At 36.1% G+C, this 21,140-nt stretch overlaps 1 protein-coding gene and 1 long non-coding RNA gene across 2 annotated transcripts in view; one reads left to right on the forward strand and one right to left on the reverse strand.

Moving 5' to 3' along the window:
• The window catches only part of TMEM67 (transmembrane protein 67), a 46,128-nt gene that overhangs the window by 12,018 nt on the left and 12,970 nt on the right, over positions 1 to 21,140 (reverse strand). The window contains exons 6-20 of the mRNA XM_081816242.1: positions 21,056 to 21,130; positions 15,551 to 15,613; positions 14,288 to 14,442; positions 14,069 to 14,177; positions 13,238 to 13,324; positions 12,950 to 13,015; positions 10,707 to 10,863; positions 10,014 to 10,137; positions 8,611 to 8,716; positions 6,396 to 6,452; positions 5,237 to 5,335; positions 3,588 to 3,686; positions 3,252 to 3,338; positions 1,802 to 1,901; positions 1,571 to 1,710 (exon numbers count right to left, since the gene is read on the reverse strand). Coding sequence (XP_081672368.1) covers positions 1,571 to 1,710; positions 1,802 to 1,901; positions 3,252 to 3,338; positions 3,588 to 3,686; positions 5,237 to 5,335; positions 6,396 to 6,452; positions 8,611 to 8,716; positions 10,014 to 10,137; positions 10,707 to 10,863; positions 12,950 to 13,015; positions 13,238 to 13,324; positions 14,069 to 14,177; positions 14,288 to 14,442; positions 15,551 to 15,613; positions 21,056 to 21,130 — 1,524 coding nt within the window. The remainder of the gene's footprint in view (positions 1 to 1,570; positions 1,711 to 1,801; positions 1,902 to 3,251; positions 3,339 to 3,587; positions 3,687 to 5,236; positions 5,336 to 6,395; positions 6,453 to 8,610; positions 8,717 to 10,013; positions 10,138 to 10,706; positions 10,864 to 12,949; positions 13,016 to 13,237; positions 13,325 to 14,068; positions 14,178 to 14,287; positions 14,443 to 15,550; positions 15,614 to 21,055; positions 21,131 to 21,140) is intronic.
• Positions 1,658 to 21,127, forward strand: LOC115944783 (uncharacterized). Its single transcript, XR_004079288.2, has 3 exons — positions 1,658 to 1,727; positions 18,812 to 18,974; positions 20,990 to 21,127. It is a non-coding gene; the product is annotated as an uncharacterized LOC115944783 (long non-coding RNA).

A 21,140-nucleotide genomic window follows, 5' to 3' on the forward strand; every position in this document is an offset into this window, starting at 1 on the left:
TGTGGTCATGCCTTCCACTCTCTTAGAATAAAGGCTCTGGGAATTTTTACAGTGAAGAAATTGACGTGACTTTATTGAATCCAATGTTTCCCAAATGTGCTTAACTGAAAAAATCCTTTTTCATATAACACCTTTTAAAGCTCTATAAGACATTCTTAACAAACAATACTGTAAGTGAATTTTTAAAAAATCCTTCATATGCCTTGGATATACACATATTCTTCTTTTGGCTTTAAAAAAGGAAAGAAAGGGAGAGGAGGGAGAAAGGAAGAAAAAAAGGAAAATGGAAGGCAGACAAACATAAGAGTTCATAATTCACATCTAATTTTATATAAGCAGCTAATTCCTAAGAAAAGTTATTACCCACATAAACGGTTTTCATAGTTCAGTCTCATATTCAGTGCAGGACACTTCCTTTAATAATACCAGCCAGATTGTGAGCTAACTGTAAGGGAACCATAAAACCATGCACCCATTCTCTGTGCATAGTTCACCTATAGCTCCAGCTCTTAGCACTGAATATAGTCCATGGTAAGCACTCAGTGATAATTTGTTGAAAAATTTCACATATAACAGTGGATCTAATGCAGAATTCTAATTCTAATAAGAATGTAAATTAGAGGGCGCCTGGGTGGCTCAGTTGGTTAAGCGACTGCCTTCGGCTCAGGTTATGATCCTGGAGTCCCGGGATCGAGTCCCACATCAGGCTCCCTGCTCAGCAGGGAGTCTGCTTCTCCCTCTGACCCTCCTCCCTCTCATGCTCTCTGTCTCTCATTCTCTCTCTCACAAATAAATAAAATCTTAAAAAAAAAAAAAAATTCTTAAAAAAAAAAAGAATGTAAATTAGAGAGGGAGGAAGTTTTTTCAAAATATAGATAACTAGGCTCACCTCAGAGCTACTGAATCAAACATAATCTCTAGTGGTGAGGCCAGGCATAGTAGTTTACAAAAGTTTCTCAGGGGATTTTGATACAAACCAGTAGTTTAAAAGCCATTCCTTAGCTAGAGTAGTCAAACTGAAAGAGAGAGAGTAGAACGGTAATTGCCAGGGGCTGAAAGTGGGGATGGGAAGTTGTTGTTTCAGTTGTGCAAGATGAAAAGAATTCTAGGGGTTGGTGGACAACAATGTGAATGTACCCAACAAGACTGAACTGCATACTTAAAAATGATTAAGATGGTAAATTTCATATTAGGTGTATTTTAACACAATTTTTTTTTTTAAAGACTTTGTTTATTTATTTGACAGAGAGAGACACAGCGAGAGAGGGAACACAAGCAGGGGGAGTGGGAGAGGGAGAAGCAGGCTTCCCGCGGAGCAGGGAGCCCAATGCGGGGCTCGATCCCAGGACTCTGGGATCATGACCTGAGCCGAAGGCAGACGCTTAACGACTGAGCCACCCAGGCGTCCCTTAACACAATTTTTAAAAGCCACTCTTTGTAATGGCTTGCTAATTTCAGAAAACTCTTCAGAAAACTTTAGAAAACTCCTCCATGAAAATGTAGCTGGAATTATACAAAATTAATATTTATGAGGTACACAGAAGTTGCACACAATTAAAAAAGTTTTTACCTCCAAAAAAAAGAGGACAGTAAGTATTTGAAAGAGTGGATTAATTTTTCTCACAGTCTGAATTTCGTTCCATTCATTTGCTACAAAATATGTTCTCCATATGCTCACAGGAACCGTGGCACTCCGAACACCACCCTCACCTGGTCAGAGAGATAAAGTAAGTAAAAGGGTTTCATCTTTGTTCTGGAAAAAGCAGCAAAAGAATTTTGGTACAATGGTTATTTCTGTTACCTTCAACAGCTTTAAGAACCTTTCCTTTAGGTCGCTCCCAATCAATAAAGAATATATCTATGGTAATCTGGGATATAAGCTTATGCAAAAATTGCAGAGCCTGAAAATGACAGAACACTTGAAAAGTATCCACATTAAGCCTGATTATGAATACAATAATGATTTTTTTTAAGAAACAAATATACTGTAATCACAAGAATATACAATTTTCACAAATGACAAAGTTATAATATCATTAGGGGATCACTAGAAGCTCATCAAATAACACAGAATCACCAAATTCACAAAATTTTCATACACATTAATTTGCCTTCCCTTCTCTGTCTTTCTTTAAAATAGGGATATGAAAAAAGTAAACATCCTACCTCTTCCTCGTACAGGGGCCATGCCTAATTGACTCTCTTTCCCAAGGTTTCTAAAAGACCATCTGATTTCTTTATAAGTAAAGGTATTTTTCAACTATAATTGGTTGTCTTAATTAAAGCTTTAAGAAGCCTTCACTATCTTTTTTTTCTATTCCTGGTATTGAGATACTTAATGTTTAAAATGTGTTGTTGAAACACATCTTTTTCATTTAACAAAAGTAATATGTTTAATCTAGGGTGTTCTTCCTAGTAGATGCATTATTCATCAAAGGATAAAAGTGTAAGGATAGGATAATTCCTCTCTTCAAGGAGCTCACAGATCAGTGGGAAAAGCAGACACTGAATAATCACAGGACCATGGGATGAGATCTACCAGGGGCATGTTAAGGAGCTTCACATACATTGACAGAAAAATGAAATAGGGAAAGGGGATGCCATGAGAAGAGGAGGAAAGGAATATGGAGACAGAGAAAACAAATTCTAAGACAAATTCAGCATGTTATCCAGGGTGGTACCCTTTATTGCCCATTAAAGAGATAAAATTCATGCCTAAAGACATTTTATCCCATTGTGAATGCATCTTCAGACTTTAAAAAAGAAAGTCTATGATGAATTATCACTTTATCAAATTAGCTGTAACTTGTATTAATCCAAAAATACTTATTATGGCTTCTTAGGAAAATTATTTAAGCTAGATTTTCAGAATGAACTACCTATTATATTTCCTTGGTAAAATAAAATAATTCATGCTTCCTTTTAAAATCAAACTAAATTTGGGACATCTGGGTGGCTCAGTAGGTTAAGTGTCTGCCTTCAGCTCAGGTCATGGTCTAGGGTCCTGGGATCAAGTCCCACATCAGGCTCCTTGCTCACCAGGGAGCTGCTTCTCCCTCTGCCTGTCACTCCCCCTGCTTGTGCTGCTCTCTCTCTCTCTCTTTGACAAATCAATAAATAAAGTCTTTAAAAAATAAAAATAAAATAGAACTAAATTTTACACCAAAGATTTTGAAAGCATTTTAATTTTAACGACTTACGAGTTTAATAGCAGGTCTTTTAAATTCAGGAATCTGTCCTTCGAAACTTACCTTCAGAGCAAAAGCACATCCCACGTAAGTAACAAGACGTTCTTCCTGAGCTGGCACTGGTAGCAAAACAGAGATAGATTTCTGTGCCTATGATAAAAATTACACTGTTAAATATGACCACACGAGGTTTTTAATAAGCACAATTTATAAACCAAAGATGCACAGAAAAGGAAAGTGGTGATACTTAATAAACAGCACATTCAAGAAATGGTGGTTTAGCACTTGCCTCAATACTCTTGATCAGAAATATCCCCAAATAAAAACGGTTCCTTTATAAAGACAGCTTACCAGTTATTCAGGTATTAACATTTAGGTTAAATTCGGGAACTCACTTACTTTGAAGAAAATAAGCCAATAAAGACCTGTTCCCACAGTGATGATAAAGAAAACATTGGCCAGATCACCAGCGTAGTACACCAAGAATTTCATAACTGTCTGCAATTTAAAAAGAGAATTATAGTTGTTATAGACTCAATCTATTTATACTATCACTTTCAGTAACATATTCTCCCAGTTTCTCAAGCTTGAAGCCTTGTTTCATGTATCCATGGATCACTCAGTTACAAAGTCTAACTGTGGCCATCTCCTGGATTCCTTTGGATCTGTACATTTCAGTCTATTCCCAAAAGCACCTGTCTTACCCAACACTTCTCACCTTTCACCATCTAAGAAAGTTATATTGCTTCCTAATTCTTTCCTAGTTTGGAGCCCTCCACCCCAATCAGTCCTTCATACTACCACCAGAGTTGGTTTTCTAAAATGTAAATTGGATTGTGTCACTCCCTTTCCTAAAAATGTACAGTGACTCTTCACTAGAGTATAAATTCCAGACCCACAAGGTCCTTCACAACCTAGACAAAATGGACTTTTTAGCCTCACCTGCCAGTTCCAACCACTTACTCTCTGATTAACTTGCATTTCAATTATTTTGTGGAATGAAATGGGCATTGTTTATTGTTTTGGCTCAAGTCATGATCTCATGTGTCATGAGATTGAGCCCCACATTAGACTCCACGCTCAGAGGGAAGTCTGCTTGGAGATTCTCTGCCTCTGCCCCTCCCACTGCATGCTCTCTCTCAAATAAATAAATACATCTTTTAAAAAATATATTTAAAAAATTAAATGAGTAGGAAGTTTATTTTACTTCTGCCACAATTTCATTCTGCATAAAATGGGAATGATAACAATTGTATCTGATTTCACAGAGCTATTGTGAGGATTAAATAAATTATATAAATAAAACTTAAAAAAATGTCTAGCATATATTCAGTAAATGTTAGATAAAAATAAAAACAAAGATAAATTTACAAAAGATTATATGAGAAGTAAAACTATAGTTAATAGAATAAAACCTGGGAGGGTATCTTTGTGATCTTGAGATTGGGAACGTTTTCCTAAAAAATATTCTAGAAGCATATGAAAAACTAATCAGATGTGACAATATCAAAATTTAGAGTTTCTGTTAAACAAAGTAACACACAGATAAAAATAACAGATGGGTCATATTTGGAGGAGATATTTTAGCATCAAAAACCAAAAAGGGATTCATATTTAGAAAACACAAAAAAACTCCTTTAAATAAACCAGAGAAACTGGAAACCTAATAGAAAAATTTGCAAGGGATATAAACAGGCAGTTAACAGAAGGGGAAACCCAAATGATTAATAAAGTATATGAAAAGCAGAGCAATGAAAATGAAACCAACAGTGATGTACTACTTATACTGCCAGACTGGAAAAAAATGGGAAGCCTGGAAAAACATCAGGCGTTGGTGAGGATGTGTGGAAACCAGAACAGCGCTGCTGGTGGGAGTGTAGACCGGCATATAGCAACGTGGGAGGGGAATGAGGTGTGCATATACTTCTCCTAGTTATATACCCCAGAGAAACTTACGGCAATTTTTTACTTGTTCTCCAGCTGTATCTTAAAAGGATACAAAGTAGTGAAAAGATGAAAATATACTTTAAAAACTCCTGAGATCATACCTGTAAATCAATCATGGGACTTCCAATGCGCCTCTTCCAACTTGCTGTCTTCAGAAGAGATGATAAAACAGCCAGCCCACCCAAAACACCCAAAGCAATCTAAAAAAAAGAACATTTTGGAATATATGTAATTTCCCCCATCAATGGGGGAATGCAAATAGAGTATAAAGATGTGCTCAAAAAATGGTGGAGGGTGTGTTGCGAGGACATAGGGACCAAGTTGAAGGAACTCCCAATGGCTAAATCTAGGACAACTTGAGCAAGAAGACAGATAGTAATGAATTATAATCACGAGAATAAAATAAATATATCCAGGAGTCCATACTGATTTAAAGAAATAATTGAATAAATAAATCTATGTGGGCAAAGGGACAACTCCTTATAAAATTCCATTTAACATATAAAAGAAATGATGGAAATAGAAAAATCATTATGAGGCAGATATTACAATAATACTTTTTATAGACAAGAATCATCACTGGATGCTAAAATTAGAGACCAAAAGGATAATGAGAAGCAGGATATTTGCATCCTCTCAAAGTATCTCCCCCACAAGATACTTAATTACAAATGGAAAAATACAGTGGAGAACTCCACAGACACCACCTTAGACATATGATCCAAGTTAGTATCATTAGTATTAAGACATCCTGACACCATGTACCTTCTGATATGATGCACAGAAAAGGGCACAACATCATATCGGTGGTATCTGTGTCAAAACTACATGAACTTGATTTAATTATGGGAAAACATCAGATAAACCCAATCGAAGGCCAAAATAATTGACCAGTACTCTTCAAAAGTGTAGGATGGGGTTCTGAAAGAAAGAGAAAGACTGAGGAACCATCACAGATTAAAGGAGACTAAGGAGACGTGACCACTAAAAGCAATATGCGACCCTGGGTTGGGTCCTAAAACAGAAAAAGGATAGTGAAAAAACTTGGGAAATTCAGAGTATGTAGATCAGTTAATAGGATTACATCGGTATTATTTTCCTTATTGTGAACATTGCACTATGGTTATGTAAGCTGTTAACATAAGGGGAGGCTGGGTGAAAGATACATGGCAGAACTATTTTGACGATTCCCTTGTATATCTAAACATTTTTTAATTAAGAAACATACTGTAAATATTTTAACAAGTTAAATAAACTTACATCTGTCTGGACTTGTGCTTCTCCTTGATCCATTTCATATTTGACTGAAAAAGAAACCTGGTATTTAAAAGAAAGTAAATTAGCCATACTAAAATTATATAACACAAAGCTTTTACTATAAAGATGTATTTGTATATAAATGCCATATTTTTAATTTATTAATGTTACTAGAGTTGACCCTTACTTATACATAAATGGAAATACTTTGAGGAATTACTCATGATGCTCTGAATATCCCTTTTGAACATACATAGAAGAAAGAGGGGTTCATTAGGAACTCGTTTAGGTTCATTAACAGCAGTCAAGCTAATGATATTTCATTTTCTGATAGGTTTTTATAACTGAGGAATGTGACTAATCTTGCAAGAATTTAGCAACTGGTTCAACAATCACACACACAACGGTTGGGAAATCAAGGAAAGATACACAATAGCAAGTTAAAAAGCTGGCAGAATTGAGGAAAGATGTTATTGGTTGGTTGTTTTACTTTGTTTTTAAGATAGGACGACTTGATGGCTGTTTTAAGCAAAGGAAAGGGACCAGCAGAGGAGCTGGTTGAAAAAGGGATTAGGGATGAAACAGGATACTGGAGAAAGTACTGCAAACAAGCACAGGTAGAAGATTAATTTAAGAAAAGAGGAAGGGCCCTTTGTTCTTAAAAATCAGAACAAGAGACAGGAAGGATAATGAAACAGAGATTCTGAAGTATTAAAGAGGAAATCTGAGGGAATTCATCTGAGGGGAAATCTGAGGGATGGTCTTGATCTGCTCAGAAAATATGAGGGAAAGTTATTCGCTGTTGGTGAGAGAGCAGAGATGTAGGTGAATGCTTAACTGATGGAGAATTGTTACAACAACTGTCATAAAAAATTAAGAAATGATGAAAGAACTGTACATTCTACACTTAGAATGAATCTGAGGTGGACTTCACCAGTATAGTTTCATGATTCTCTCAATTCCTTTTCTATTATTTGCTAATTTACCAAGACCACCCTTGGAATATTTTAAACAACAACAAAAATAGTTAAAGAAAAGACCCAGAAGTGTTTTATCTTAAAATAAATATACTCTTGGTTACCCAGGAAATTTTAAACCAGCCAGTCTTCTGTTGTTACTAAGCCTGTTTCCAGATTTTCCTCTCCTCCTATTACGGGGCATAAAAGCTCAGGCAATGGAAACTAATTTTAACATCCAATTATGTCATACAAATGAGGATGTAAAATCTTTTAGAGAAAAGATATCCTATGTGCCTACCTTTTGCTTCATGAAAGCCTGAATCCAGTAGCAGCTGAGTACAAGTACAAGCACAATAGAGAAGCCAAAAGTACCAGCTATAGGAACTAGAACATTAAAATTTAGAAAAGTAAAATAGTGAAATTAAAAGCTGTTGGTGAGGTTTGGAGGTAGGGAATGCTTAAACATCTGTCACGTTTCCAGAGAGGGAAGGGAATATCCATTTAATCTCTCTGAGGAAAAAGTACAGAAGGATTACCTCTGGTTTTGATCTCTATCCCTCTGTCAGGAACCCCTCCTCAAAGCAGAGAGGCTTTATCTGACTGGTGAGGTTGGGAGAAGGAACTCAGCCTTGGAGGCTCATTCCCTTTGGTGTAGTCCATCTTCAGGGTGTACGAGGTCTCTCCTCCATACAGGACCTCCCAGGCAAGGAGGCCTTTAGTTCTGCACTTAACTTTGAGTTGAAGAAGTAGTAGGATGCCTACGTGGCTACAGGTCCAAACTGTATTCTCTACTTCACTTTAGCATTACTAGTTATAAACTACTGATAACTGGAATCTCTTTCTACTTGTTGAAGTGTATTTCCATCAAGTGAGCAAGCCTGGTGAGAAGAGACCACTCGTGCCTGCTGAAAGTTTGAGTTTCTGGTTTAATTAGCCAAGAAAACAAAATCTTAGTGCAAGCAAGTTGGCCAAAGAGGACAGGAGCAGACACTACATATCTCAGCATACCCCAGGATCCCGAACAGGGATGCCTGACTGCTGCTGATCGTGTCTAGAAAAAAACTTAATTCTTGTTTTTTTACCTGAAGGATCCACAGGAACTCACCTTTATCATTATTAGTAAAAAGAATTCAGACTTGACTATATTAAGTGCAGTGTTTATTTAAAACTTGAAAAAGGACAAATAGCCTTTGACCATATGTAAACTGCATCAGTATCACATTAACACATATAGAGGTACTGACCGGCATGGGACCCACCTTCACAGACTGGCTGCTGGGATCTGTGATATCAATGTCACTGTACGCAATGGTAATTAAAGGAGGGTAAATGTTTCCATTTTTTGTGTTGGGTACAAGGTGGATGCTGTTTATGAGAAAATATATTTAGAGTTAAAAATATATCTAAGTCCTTAAGCATACAGTTAACTTACTGCTTTGGTTTTTTTTTTTTTAATATGGATAGTCTTGGTGATCTCAAAACCAACCAGTGAATAAGGACTTGGGAAGGTCAAACATAAACTAATGGTACCAACACAAGCTATCTTAAGTAGTCAAAACTATAATATTAAAATATACCATCTGAGACAAATTAGAAACTCTTCCTGATCTAGGTCTTATGAAGTTTACAAATGAAATCACTGAAGTACTGTGAACCATCTCTGAGGAATAGTCAAGGGTGAAGTGTTAAACAAAGCCTAGAAAAAGGCAGATAGCATCCTGATTTTCAAAAGAGAAAGATGAATTCTTAACAAAATAATGTGTGTCATATCTAGTACTGTTTATGGCACATAGTAGAGTGTCTTTTGCTGAATTCAAGGCATGGGTATAATTTGTAAATCAAAAAGGAAAGTGCCAAACACTAGTGGCTAGCATGGTTTCACCATGATCGAGTCAGACCTGACTAGGTCCAATTTCATTTTTACTAGTGATACATTAGTAAATTGAGGGAATGCTAAAAACAGTACATCTGGACTTCAGCAAGATATATAATAAAGCTTCTGTACTGCTTATACTTCATAAGACTAATATGAAAACCAGAATGAAATAACAATGAAAAAAAGGTATATTGAAGTGCTTCAAAGTGCCAGACTCATGTAAGATGATGGTGTTGATTTTCGCCAGTGTTCAAGGTACACATCAAAAAATATTGGAGTGGGAAAGTCGGTGATGATCTAGAGGGAACAATCTCACACTGAAAACAGAAATAAGCGCTGCATGGCACTACCCTAAGGTAGGGTCATCCTTAAGATTTCCTAAGAAGACGGAGGTGTTGGTACTTAATCTGGGCCAACTTAGACCAGTAAGGAGGTGAAAACACACAGGACGCCTACCCACCGCAAACACTGGGCGGGCTCTTTCTAACATTCCCATTTCAGCCCACTGCTATTCAATTTCCCTCCACCTCTCAGCCCATTCTAATTCAGCAGGGCCAGAGTGTGAATTCTGACAAAACTCCTCAGGTCCTTCTGATATAATTCTTCCCTTGCAGCTCCTCACGTCTACTGGTGTATACCCATCTACACAGATATCTAAAAAACCTTACGTACTGTTCAATTCAGCTGTCCTTATTGTTTTCCTCAGATAATTACTAGAAAACACTTTCATTATAACATTTTCCCGTACACTCCAAGCTTAATTTAGTACAACAGATATTTGTTTACCTCAGTGATATCTGGGTAGCAATTCGAATTAATCTTGGCTGACTTCCTAAGTCATTTTCTCGTCCACTTAGTGCATCCACTAAGAAAATGCGCCGAGTCAGAAGCCACTTGCTTGAGCTACTGTCTTTTATCGTAAAAAGGAAGAAAAAAAGATGGCATTAAAAAAATACTTTCAAATTGTTCAAGATGGCTCTCGAGAATTTTACTGAGTAAATTTAAAACACAAAATTAGTACATTCTGTTTCAGATAAGATGGCTGCACAGCTATCGCTGTTAGAAATTCCTGGTAATAGCTTTCCCTACCTCACTTGAATGTCTTTGATTGTTTGGAAGGTATTTTCCCTGCAAATTACCTAATAAGAAAGATTTTATGATACAAGAACAAAATAAGTGAATTTATCCGAAAAGCAGCTTGAGAAAGCTTGAAGAAGCACAGCCCCAATTTACAGTTCTACTAATTTTTCTCAGCTTACACTTAAGCGATATTAATTTCTTAACAATAAGCCTGATACATTTGGCAAAAATGTCTAAATATACCAGCAATCTTATTGTTTTACTTTTTGGCAGACTACATAAAACCATATCATAAGAGAAAATCCATGCCTTTTTATAACCCATGGCTTACTAAATTATCATTTTGGTTGACTTATTTATTGGCTTTTAGCTCAGAGAAAGAGTGTACAGATGTCTTACCTTGGTTCACAAATATTTTATTGTATTGAAGATTTAGGTTTAACACAGGCACAGCCCAAATATATTGGTGTTGATTTTCATCAGTATATTCAAGGTACACATCATAAAATATAGGAGAGGGAAAGTCAGTTAAGATCTTAGAGAGAGGAATCTCACACTGGAAAATAAAATAAAAAATAAAGCACTGAAAATTAGAAAGCATATTTAGTATCTTTTAAAGTGTTTTTTAATTTTGTAAAATAAAGTATCTTTAAACTATCTTGTTTATATGCATTTCCACGTACCTTCCAAAACATGAATACTATAAACATGATTCTTTTTAAGGGCCGAAAAAAACTGAGAGTAAAGAACTGCCTGGTTCTTGTCCTACAACACAGCTGGAGAGGGTATGCCTTCATTCTTAACATTAAGTGTACATCAGTGAAAAAGTTTAAAAACTACTGTCCTATGGGATGAGGTCTTAATTCTTCTGATGTACAACGATGTCTATGATTCGGCTTCCCTTAACAGAGTCAGGCTTATCTCCCACTGCTCTCTACCAGTCTATGGTCCATTCATACTTGCAGTTCCTAAATACACTATGCTATTCTGTCTCTCTGACATTGCAAACGTTCCTGCCTGAAATTCTCTTCCCCACTGTGTTTCCCTGGTAAACTCATATTCGTCCTTTAAGCCCAAATGTCACTCCTTCCGAGAAACCTTTTAGTACTTCTCCAGGAATCACTGATGACTCCTCCTTTGTATCAGTATGGCACCTTGTACACACCACATTCCACATTCTTTGCAATTCTTTGTCTATATAGCTGTTTTCTCTATTAGGCTGTGAACTACTTCAGAGGCAGCCAGGTTCAATGGAAAAACCAGGAATTTTAAGCCTAATAGAACACTGGTTCCACAATTTACCTGATGCAAGACCTTAAGTCCATTACCTAATCTCACGAAGCACCATTTCCTCATCTATGAAGCACAGGTAATGATATGTACCTAACGGTTATTTTGCAGATCAAATGAGGTAAAAAGGATAAAATGCTGAGCATCCAGTAGCAGGCATTTAACCAGGGTTGGTTCTCCTGGCTCATGGTAAACACGTAACATTTCTTTTTTCTTTTTTAAATAACATATAAGTCACTTATGATAATAAAAGTAAATTCATATTCATGATAGATTTGGAAAATATAAAAAATAAATAAATAAATCACTTGTAATCCCATCATCCAGAGATAACCACTGTTAAAAATGTTTATTGTCTTCCAATCTGGTTTCCATGATGACATTTTTCATCGTAGTTCTAACAAAACTGAAATCACAGTTTTGTTCTATGATGTATGTATATGCATTTTATCAAGAAGTATTTTTGTAGACAAGTGAATGTCTTTCAAAAGTTTAATGGCTCATAATATTACTTTGTACATTCTGTAATTCAAAAATGGGTTTCCAAAGGAAGGAAGGTCAGGGAGGGAAGAAGGGAGAAAAAGTATGGAAGGAGAGAAAAAGAAGCATTTTTACTTGTTAACTGGGGGGGGATAGAGGGAAGAGGGAGTAACATTTTTATTAGTCACTAAATATAATATTTTCACTTTATTCTAAAATGCTCAGGAATAGGGTGCCTGGGTGGTTCAGTCAGTTAAGCGTCTGCCTTCAGCTCAGGTCATGATCCCAGCGTCCTGGGATTAAGTCCCAAGTCGGGCTCCTTGCTCAGCAGAGAGTCTGTTTCACCCTCTACCCCTCCCGCCTGCTTGTGATCTCTCTCTCTCTCAGATAAATAAATAAAATCTTAAAAAATAAAATGCTCAGAAATAAATATTATTTTTAAAACCTATATGCTAGAAGTAAATAAATAAGAATTAGGAAAATCTTACATTATGTTTAAACTCTATAGATAACAAGGTAAGATTTTCTGCACCCCAATAATAAAAAATTATATCAGTGAAATTATTCATTACTATTAAAAACGTTTTGGGTCACCTGGGTGGCTTAGTCATTAAGCGTCTGCCCTCGGCTCAGGTCATGATCCCAGAGTCCTGGGATCGAGCCCTGCATCGGGCTCCCTGCTTGTGGGAAGCCTGCTTCTCCCTCTCCCACTCCCGTTCTTGTGTTCCTGCTCTCACTATCTCTCTGTCAAATAACTAAATAAAATCTTTAAAAAAAAAAAAAAACAGTTTTGAAAATTCAAAGATCATTCCCATTATTGTTGATGTGAAAAATGAAGCTAAAAAATATAGACTAGTATAGTTGAGACTTACACTTTGTTGATAGGTTGTTCCAAAAGAATAAGCAGCATTCAGTCTTGTCTCTGTGTCTGGACAAAGCTATAGCAAAAGAATACAACTGATAAAATATTTCAGAATAATGTTGCTTTATATAATACTACTTAAAGTAGTTTTAAGAAATTCCCATTTAAAGCACAAGAAAAAAATCAACTGTAGCATGCAAGTGATGCTCTAATCCAGTAAATATCTAGTCTTTTCCTCATTTTTGCCTGAGGCAAAAACAAGGCACATTCGTAATTCTTTAGCTAGAAGTATGCTCACCTGTAAAATACCTCCTTCTAAAGTTTGCCACTTGAGAAAATTTCCTCTTACATCATAGGAAGCAGCAACAAACTTCAGTTTTCTATTCTGATTAAATAAAAATAAGAATAAAATATTGTCACATACTTTAGAAGCAATGTAGTATTCTATAAAGAAACATTCATTGTTGACTGATCCATTCTTTTCCCAAAGATCAAATATCCAACTATCTTTACTTTGAAGCAAAATTAATCTAAGTACCTTTATGATTAAACACACCTAAAATAAATAAACTGTTTTTTTGCATTAAAACTATTATTCCAGAATTGAGAGGCAATGCTAGTGACAGATAACCTCCTTTCAAACCTGTTAAGAGTGTGTGCATGTGTGTGTGTGTGTGTGTCTATGTGATGTGTAGAAGAGTTGGGGAGTTGGTTAGTAGGGGGGAGAATAATCTATTTCATCATTCCAGAAGGTCAAAAAGCTGAAGGTAAAAATTTGGATCTGTGAAGTGCTAAGGAAATGGCATAGGGTCCCAAACAGTCTTTGGAAGCACTTCTTAAAAATGCAGAGATACAGAAGGACTGGCATTTGGTGACATAAACTACCTTCCCAGTCCCACAAGTGCTACTTGCCACCATAACCACATAATCCAGAGGTATCCATAGACTCAGGTGAGACTGCTAAATGCTTTATTGTTTGATTCCTATAAGCAGCTGATATTTAAGTTTAGTAATCAAATTTTTAGAAACAACCTAAAGAATCAAGAATTATGACTAATAACATTCTTATTACCTTTTAAAATTGTAAATTGAAATACAGTTGTTTTTTTAATAATCTAGTGATTTATACCTGGTTTTCCCCTTTAAAACTGAAATTTGTAGGAAGAGGTGTGGTACTGAGTACTTGAGGTGCTAATCCTAGCTGGTCTCCATAGAACAGCCATGGAAGATTCTGTCTCCTGTAAACAATTACAGTTGTCTTAGGAATGGGGTACCAATATTAATATTTGTGAAAGTAACTGCACTGAATTTGGTTAAAATGACAGTTCATCAATTAGGATATCTTTACCAAAATGAAACAGAATGAACAGTGCGCAGTCCAGCAGTATTTTCAAAGATAAACTGAAACAGTTGGCATGCATCAAAAGTGGTAGAGTCATAAGAATTCATGTTCATCACACACATATTTCCAAGAGCTTGGCAAGATGTTAAATTGGCATAAACCTACGAGAGAACCATGGCAAAGAAATGTAACACGGACTTTAATAACTTTAATAACTATATTTGAAAGAAAACTAATTCGTTGAGTTTGCCTCTCAAACTTCTCAGTTTTCCCAATCAGGAAGAGGCAACTCCATTTTTATAGTTACTCAAATCAAACATTGCAGTGATCTTCTTTCTTTCCCTTCCCATACCCAACTCCTCAGTAAATCCTGTTGGCTCAATCTTCACTGTATATTCCGACACTGAACCTCTCTCATTTCCATGCTACACTCTTGGCTATGGGTCCACCATCTCTCACTCGGATTGCTGTAATACTCTGCTGACTGGTCTCCCTGCTTCTGCCAAATCTCCTCTCCATGCAAGTGATCCTTTCAAAACCTGAAGTTCAGTCATATTTTCCTTTGCACAAAATCCTTCTATCCCCCTTGCAGTAAACTCCAGGTCCTCGCCATAGCCACCCCTTCATCCCCAAATCTCTCTCTCCACTTTCCCTTACTTACTCTGCTCTGGCTGCTCTAGCCTCTTTCCTGTTTCTTAAGCATGAACATACCAGAGAACTCCTGTTTTGGAACCTCTGCACTTCCTGTGGTCTCTGCTTAGAACACTCTTTCCCTGGATATTTACATGGTTCACTCTCACTTCCTTCAGGGCTTTGTTCAAATATCACCAACAGAGATACCTATCCTGACCACCCTATATGAAATAGTACCCCTTCCACACTCTGTGCTCTTTATCCTGGTTTATTTGTCTTCACAGCACTTAGAACCACCTGCATTTACTTAGAATATAATTCCATGAAGGATTTTTTTCCTGTGTTTTTCTGAAATATATAATCTGATTTGAGAACAGGGCCTGGCACACAATAGGTCATTAATAAAATTTACTAAATGACAGTATGGATCACTCTCCCTTAACACTCAATTCCAGCCGAACAAGCTTGAAGACATTCAATTTTGTGTATTTTTTTTCCACCAGAAATGGCTTATTCTTCTTATAGAATATGACCCAGGAGACATATCTACTTAGAAGACCTTTATTATCTGGGGAAAAAATGGTGGCACAATTCTTCAAAATGAAATAAATTTACTTTTAAAAAATTCAAACTTACCCCACAAGCAGCTGCTGATGACTGCAAATACTTTACAAACCATTCTGAAGTGAAAGACATGCCCTATTCACAAAAAAGATAAGTTTTAGTTTCAAGTTCAAATGAAGATTCCTTACCTACATTACTAGGAAAACATTAATATGCATATTTTCCAATGGGAAATGGCTACTATTACTTTCTCAATGTTATCAGAAAATAGTTTAAATGGGAATGTAAGAATTAATTCTAACCAAACTCAGTTATTACAAATCAGGACTGCACTGCAAAATCATGTCACTTAGGCAAAAGATATGAGGAAACAAAGTGTGTCTATAATCCAAAAAAACTATTATGCCCATTTTAGTAATACAAAAAACAAAGAACAAAATGGCAAAAAATAAAAGAAAACCTGGATACTGATTTAGTATTTCATTGTTAATATTTGCTGATTTAGGATTATTATACTGTATTAAATTGGCAAGTCATAAAAGAGAAATATTTATGAATGCTTTCTAAGCAACAGGAAATTGGGGATATAGAGAGTAACTAACATTTAAAAATCTCCAAAGAAGTGATTCTCAAACAATGATGAACATCAGAATCACCTGTGAGATTTCCTAAGAAGAGAAAATGCCTGGCTGCATTCCAAATCAATCTCCAGGAGGAACCAAGACATGCATGTGCTCTGAAAGCTGCAGATACAAATCTCTGCTAAGAACCACTGCTTTAGAGCTTACCCGCACATGTTGCTAAAAAATGACACACTGAGAAACACCTTTCAGGGTAATTTACTGGACATGTACAGAGGAGATAAAACCAATTATAGGGAACATGGCACCAGAGCTATCAAAAAAAAAAATCTAAAATAAAATTATAAGTCACTATTTTCATCTTTTTAAGAAGGAAGAATTCTCACTTTTTAAGAAAAAAACCCACATCTGTGTATAAGATTGAAGATCACATTAAAAAAAAACTGAAGTTTTTTAAGTAAAAAAATGGAAAGCAATGACAACAGTGCTTGGAAATTCATGTAAAATAAACCCACAGACAATCCTAGCGGCAGCGTTAAAGCTGCATGATCTTTTCATTAAATAATATCTACACATTTTAAACCAGGAATTTAGAAGCACTTAGGAAATTTATCTTAGGGAAATAATCTCTCCAAAAGGAAAAACATATCTATTTGCATAAAATGGTTGACAGCAATATTAACAGAACACCTAAATATTCAAAGGCACTACAATTACATAAATTTCAGTGCATTAATGAGAGTGTTAAGTAGCTATTAAAAATTACATTGGTTGAGCCTGTAACATGGTATAGAGAAACCAAGGAAGTGCAAAAGGATTGATGGAGACATGTCAAAATAACACAGGAGCTTATTTCAAAATTTGAAACAATTTGAGCTTTGAAAAGAAAAATAATAGTAAACAATTATAACACACTGAATAAACAAATTTCATGAGTTCGCAAAAAACTAAAAAAAAGCACAGAGAGAAAGGAAATTTTTACAGAAGATTGCTAGCTAATAAATGTAGAGGGAGTAAGAGAACTGTGAAATTATTTTGAAATGACCAATTGAAAACTTGATTCAGGAAAGGTTGGTTCATCAATGGCCACCACATGGATAAGTAGTCTCAAAGTAAAATCTCAGACTAACTTATTAATCACAATACCTTTACAATGAAGAGAAATGGCAGATATCATGGTGACCAGGCAATCAAATTTAGCATCATCAGGAACTGGACTACCTAACATGTGCTCTTTGTTATGATGCAATGGCTGCACACAACACTATATCATATTCTTGCAAAAAAGATGTTTCTCTGAGTCTAATCATGAGAAAACAATCAGAAAAGTCCACATTGTGGGACACTCCACAAGAGAGCTGACCTTGACTCTGCATGTCAATGGCATAAAAGCAAAAACAGCAAAACCATCAACAAAAACCACAAAAGCAAAACATAGTAGGGTCTAGATTAAAGAAAACTAAAAGACTAATTGCAGTGTGGGATCCTTAAATGGATCCTTGGACTCTCGCCTCCCCATCTTCCTGCCCCTGCAAAAAGAGGAGGGAGCATGAAGGTCATTACTGGAACAAGAGGGCAAATTTGGAAATGAACAGTCTATCAGGTAATTCTATTACATTCATTTTAAATTTCTTTGGTGTGATACCAGGAAAAACCCCCTTGTTCTTAGGAGCCACATAATAAAACATTTAGGAGTGAAGTGTCATACATCTACAACTTATTTTCAAGTGGCTCAGAAAGAAAAAGTGCCTGTGTGTGTGCCCGCGTGTGTGTCTATGCATTTTACATGCACATGGAAAGATAAAGCAAATGCAGCAAAACATTAATGATTGGTTAACCTAGATGAAAGATATATATACAGTCATGGTCTCTATTTTTAACTTTTCTATAATTTTGAAATTTTCTTTTTTTTTTTAAGATTTTATTTATTTGACACAGAGACAGAGAGCACAAGCAGGGGGAGCAGCAGGCAGAGGGAAAGGAGAAGCAGGCTCCCCGCTGAGCAGGGAGCCTGATGTGAGGCTCGATCCCAGGACTCTGGGATCATGACCTGAGCCAAAGGCAGATGCTTAACCGACTGAGCCACCCAGGTGCCCCTAATTTTGAAATTTTCAAAATCAAAGTTGAGAAAAACATAAAACCAAGATGCTAGATCACTATTACTATCTTTGGGGAAAGTTAATGGGAAGACACTGACTCACGTATACAGAAATTCTTTACTGATTGGCAAGTATAAATGCCTGTCATAAAATTATACAAAACTAATTATGTTCCAATTCTGTATTGTTCAAGAAAACATTTGATATGTCATGTTTTCCAATTAGGAAAAGTGTAAATTTTCAAGTTAATACAAGTAGTTTAGTTTAGCTGCCAATTACAGTATCAACATAAACTAATAAACATGCATTCTGGTTTATCAATCCATCTAGTCTCTTGCGGGTTTAATTATTTTGAACTGGTCCCTTAGGCCCTGACTGACCTCCAGGTACATTGCTAAAACTGAGTTCTTATACCTGCCAGACAGAGGACTGGGCCAAGATAGTCACACAATCTTAACTACATTTGTTTTCATGTCTCATACGACTACACAGAACCTGTCTCAACACTCGTTATAAAATGACTTAAAATCAAGGTTTCTAAACTTGTCCTTAGGAAAGCATCAGTGTCCAAGACCGATATGTTTAAATGAAATGCATTAATTGAATCAGATTAAGAACAGAATTGCCTTTCTCTGCCCACCTTTTCTTAACAGATGTCTGCAGAGAAGTCTGCAAACATTCGGATCTACTGCACAGTGGTGTGAAGAAGGGAGGATGTGGAGGTGGTATGGAAGAGAGCAGCATGGTTCAAAGACTGTTACACAGAGCTAACGAGTTAAGTGAGGATGAGACCCAGATATCTCACTACAGGAGAAGGTACTGAAAATCTTCAAAAGGAAAGGTTAGAAGGAACACTGAGGAACTGCTTTAGAATCGAAAGCATCAGTCTGAACTCATTTACTTCGATATATATATATATACAAAATAATGAAATAGTTATAGATATGTATATGTATTTAAGTGTGTGTGTGTATATATATTTTAGCTATGTCTCCTAAAAGGGTATACTAAGTGTGGTAATCTTGGTTTCTAAATATTATCCTCCACAAATTCTTAGAGAAATGGCTGATTCCAGGAATGAGGTAGGAAAAGTACAAGATGAACCTGGAAATCTCCTTGTGCCAGAAAGGAAAGAAATCCTCAACAAATGATGGAGACATATCAAAAAGGTACAGGAGCCAACTTGAAGGGGCTTCAATGGCTAAATCTAAGACAATTTGAAAAGCAAAACAAATAATGCATGTATTGGATTATAACCAACTGAATAAAATAGGAACCTACTAATCTATACTGACATTAATAAACAAATAAATACATAAATGGGAAGATTGGGAAATTCTTCCTTACAGTAGAAGGTTAATTAATAAATGGAGAAAGAACAATGTAAACATTTGGCAACCTCACAGTAGTGGTTGATAAAGGCAAGCATCACCAATGGAGACTAAAGCTTATTGTTACTTATTGTTAATGTTTGGTGAAGATGAAGCATAATCTAAAATTCTCCTCACAAAATACTAATCAATTACAAAGGGAAAAATGGCACCCTTATAGTATACATGGTGACTTCATAGCAGGTGATCAAAGTTAACATCACCAGTGATAGGACATATGAATGTTGCATGCTTTCTGTTATGGTACAACACACTGAGAAAAGCAAGACATCTTTTTTGTGGTTTCCTGATTATGAGGAAAAACTGGATGGACCCAGTCAAGGGTCATCCTATAGACTGTAAGGCCTGTAACCTTCAAAGCTGTTGAGTTCATGAAAGGCAGGAAAAGACTAAGGACCTGTTCCAGATCAGAGATTGAAAGAGACGGGAGCTCTATATGACTGATCTGACACCAAAGAGGAAAAAAAAAAATTTATTGGTACTTTTGGCAGAATTATTTTAAAAAGGAAAAAAGAAGAAAAAATAAAAATAAAGGCCTGCAAGTTTGACAATGATATACAGGAGGTCATTATAACCTGAGACTGGGGAAGAACACTCCAGAAGACATCCATCTTATTGCTAAGGAGCTAATTTTGGGGTGATCTCAGAGCTCCGTATCTATACCCCATCTTAGTATTTATTTTGTTGTTTTGCAAATATTTGGTACTTGCCTATCACACCAGTAAGACAATACTGGAGAAGAGGAATTTTTGCTTTATTCGTCAAGAATAATGGTTGTCCTCCAATTCCTCCTAATCACTCCCACTGATCTAAGGATGATAATGAGCAACCAGATCCTAGCCTGTCCACCCCAAGCTCTGCTGGCATACTGGGTATTTTCAATGCTCATTAACCAACTTCTAGTTAGTCATCTAACTCCTATTCCCTTGGACTCATGATCTCTTCAGTTCCAATTCATCCACTTTCTTCCCATTTTACATAGCAGACATTGTCAGACCAGCATCTGTTACAAAGGCTCTAACCCTAGGCCTCCATGCTCTCAACTACAAAATAAGGAACCTGGCCAGATACAAATAACCCTTGTTTCTCCAGTGATTACCATGTACAGGCACTATGAGGTAAGTATTATTACTATGCCCAATGTACAGACAATAAAACTGAAGTTTAGAAATAGTAAATAAGTCCAAGGATATATAATTAATGACGGGCAAATCCAGGGTTCAAGTCAAGAGTCTCTGGGACTCTTAACACATAATGCTGCTTCTTTACAGGATCTATAAAAGAACTTTTCAGCTTAAACATTCGGAGATCATTGAAAAAGGATGAGCCAAGGTAGAGAAGAGAGTAACTCTACTTACAAATAATAATGCTGAGTTAAGGTTTCTCAGATTGATAATTTCTGTTTTAAAATGACTTACACAGAACTGTTTCTCATTTTAGTCCCAGACTAATGAGCAAAGGAAGTAATGCAACAAGAATGGAACAAAAAAACTGAAACATACTCACAAGATCTCCATAACGGGCAGATGAAATTACACGTGAAGGAAAATTCCCTGTGCTGCTGAAACATAATCCCCCTGTCTTCATAAAT

This window comes from Leptonychotes weddellii, chromosome 4 (assembly GCF_054177405.1).
Source record: "Leptonychotes weddellii isolate Sample4059 chromosome 4, ASM5417740v2, whole genome shotgun sequence".
Classification (NCBI taxonomy): Eukaryota; Metazoa; Chordata; class Mammalia; order Carnivora; family Phocidae; genus Leptonychotes; species Leptonychotes weddellii.